This window comes from Trifolium pratense, linkage group LG7 (genome assembly GCF_020283565.1).
Source record: "Trifolium pratense cultivar HEN17-A07 linkage group LG7, ARS_RC_1.1, whole genome shotgun sequence".
NCBI lineage: Eukaryota > Viridiplantae > Streptophyta > Magnoliopsida > Fabales > Fabaceae > Trifolium > Trifolium pratense.
In genome coordinates, this window is record NC_060065.1 from 8,990,714 (window position 1) to 8,993,245 (window position 2,532).

The following is a 2,532-nucleotide window of genomic DNA, read 5'->3' on the forward strand; positions in this document are numbered from 1 at the left end:
ACAATTAGCCACCAGATTAGTTCACAAACTCAATTCCAACATAATGCAACTCCACATCACCATTATTAAACCAAAAGAATTAGAGGAAGCTGATTGGAAAACATGCCACAAACCTCCAAAACCATAGTTACAACAAAGCAAACAAGCTACCTAAAAGTATTATGTCGATTCATCTTTTTTAGGGACCCAAATTTCAATTTAAAAAATCAACTCATTTCCACCTATGTAACACATAGGAAGCTGGGATCCGGATTTGCTGCAGTGCATTTTGCACGCAGTTTCACGCGGTTTTGGATCTCGGTCGTTAGATTAAAATCAGACGGTCCAGATTATATATTACTAAAATCAACTGTTTGTAATCTGAACCATTCATTTATGATCGGACGGCTGAGATCCAAAACTGCGTGAAACTGCGTGAAAATTTTACAGCAGGATATCCTGTTCCAGGAAGCTGGACCACGGATCCAAATTGTAGACAGAATCACAGCTGACTCAGAAGTCCAACATCTTTCACAACTTTTTATCAAACAAGTGGTCCTCTCCTCCTCCTCATATAGTAGTAGAAGTAGTAGCATTTTTTTTCAATGTATTTGTCATTCAACCTCCATTGCTACGACCCAATGTGGGAACATCCCTAATTAAACTATAAAACGGACCACTCCACTTTATCACCTAATTTCATGTGCAGTTGTCTAATTAATGTTTACATAAAGGCATACAAATGTAGGAAAATATCATAAAATTATTTGTATCACTGATTTAGTAAAACAAAATTAAATGTCGAGTTAGAGCACTTATTAAGTTAAGTAAGTACTATTATTTGAAAATTATAAATTGATAATGTATACATATGAAAATTACTTAAGTACTCAATTTTGAAATGTTCATATTTAAACTTTAAAATATTGCATGATTCTCAAAATTGGATCATCTCCTACTCAAGTATCTCTTATACTTTTCATCTGACAGTTGAAAATGGATAAAAAATAAATTACTAATTAAAAGAAACTGAGTGAACTATAGATAATTCAAATCCATGATTCTCGATGGTCTAGCATCGATGCAATCAAGCAATTAGTGATTTATGAGACATTGCATTATATATGCAGAGCTGAAATTTAAACTTAGACACTCCCACTCACTGAAATTTCTAGAAAAAAAATGTTTTACTTAATACACATCAAATTAGAAAGTGAGATTCACTTGGAGTCACTAAATTTGTGGTATAACATTAGCAATTTACTAAAGTATAATAATCTTTTTACAAGAATTTACAAGAAATAGGATAAATTAAGAAAACCCATAATTTTTTTTATTGATATTTATAAAATGAGATTAAGATGAGAAAAAGAGCTAGAATTGAATATCAATTCTAATGGGTGGTTCCTGAATCAAAATCTGAGGAAAAGAAGATTCAATTTTCAAAGAACCTCTACAAAGTGGACAACTAGATTGACAAGTTAACCACTTATCAACACAATCACAATGAAAATAATGTTGACACCCAGGTAAAACCTTCACTTTCTCACCGTCTCTGAACTCTCCAAGACAAATACAGCACTCCGTGTCTTCCCACGCGCCGTTTTCTGGATCAGTTGGAGCTTGATGAAGAATAATCGGCAGTTTCTTTATCAAAACAGGGTCGAGTCCTTGCGGTTGTGCAGGTGGCGGCGCGTGAATTGAGGCGGAGAGAGTTGTGGTTGTTATGTGAGAATGGTAATGGCAAACCCAGCGAGTGTAGAAGAAAAGAACGATAACGAGAAGGAAAATAGAGAAGAGTACGATTATGAAGAAGAGTGTTCTGCCTCTGATTTCAAGGTCTCTGTCATCTAGCTCTGTGTAGTGCCAGTTTAATGATCGGGAATTAGGGCTTGACATGGTGATTTTGGAGAAATGAAGCGGCGGTGACGGTTACGTACGGGGGAGAAAAGGTGTAACGACGGTGTTGCATTAGAATTGAATAAATAATTGTGTTGTTGTGAGACTCTGTTTTCTTGCCGTGTTGTTTAGTAACTGCAACTGAGAAGTGGGAACTAAGAAACGAATGGATAACGTTATTTATAGTTGGGTTTTGTTACTTTTATGTAATCGCAATGTTGGCGCGTGGAGGATTCTGATAATATCTTTTAGCTCATGCTAAACGATATCTTCAGACACTTATTAAACATAGGAAAAATAAAAATTAAAGACTAAAGGATAATGCTAAAATGTACGACATTACCGCTTCGTCATATTGCACGACAGTAGCTTTTGTTTTAATTTTTTATTTTCTTGAGAACATATATGGTATGGAAAAGGAAAATGATAGATGGTACGACAAATGTTGTCGTCGTAATTGCACGACGTGTTTTTAAACTTAATTTTTCTCTTTTATTTATGAAACAATTGGTTTAGTTTGTCCAACATTTTTTTAAAACAAAAATCAGTAAATCAGAAAATCTCTCTTGAGGTGGACACTCCAAATCAATCCAACTAGCTGCTTATCTTTCTTTTTCTTTGAGGTAATTAGTTAACAAGTTGACAGTTGGTTTA

The 2,532-nt window shown here is 34.4% G+C and overlaps 1 protein-coding gene across 1 annotated transcript; it reads right to left on the minus strand.

The window, feature by feature from the left end:
* Window positions 1-1,290: 1,290 nt before the first annotated feature.
* Window positions 1,291-2,029, minus strand: LOC123894799 (RING-H2 finger protein ATL66-like). Its single transcript, XM_045944873.1, has one exon. It carries the CDS (start codon window positions 1,876-1,878, stop codon window positions 1,354-1,356), a length of 525 nt encoding a protein of 174 aa, XP_045800829.1. The 5' UTR covers window positions 1,879-2,029; the 3' UTR covers window positions 1,291-1,353.
* Between the last annotated feature and the right edge of the window lie 503 nt (window positions 2,030-2,532).

Coding starts and splice junctions, on each gene's coding strand:
- LOC123894799 (XM_045944873.1), bottom strand. CDS start 1,878: ATGTCAAGCCCTAATTCCCGATCATTAAACTGGCACTACACAGAGCTA.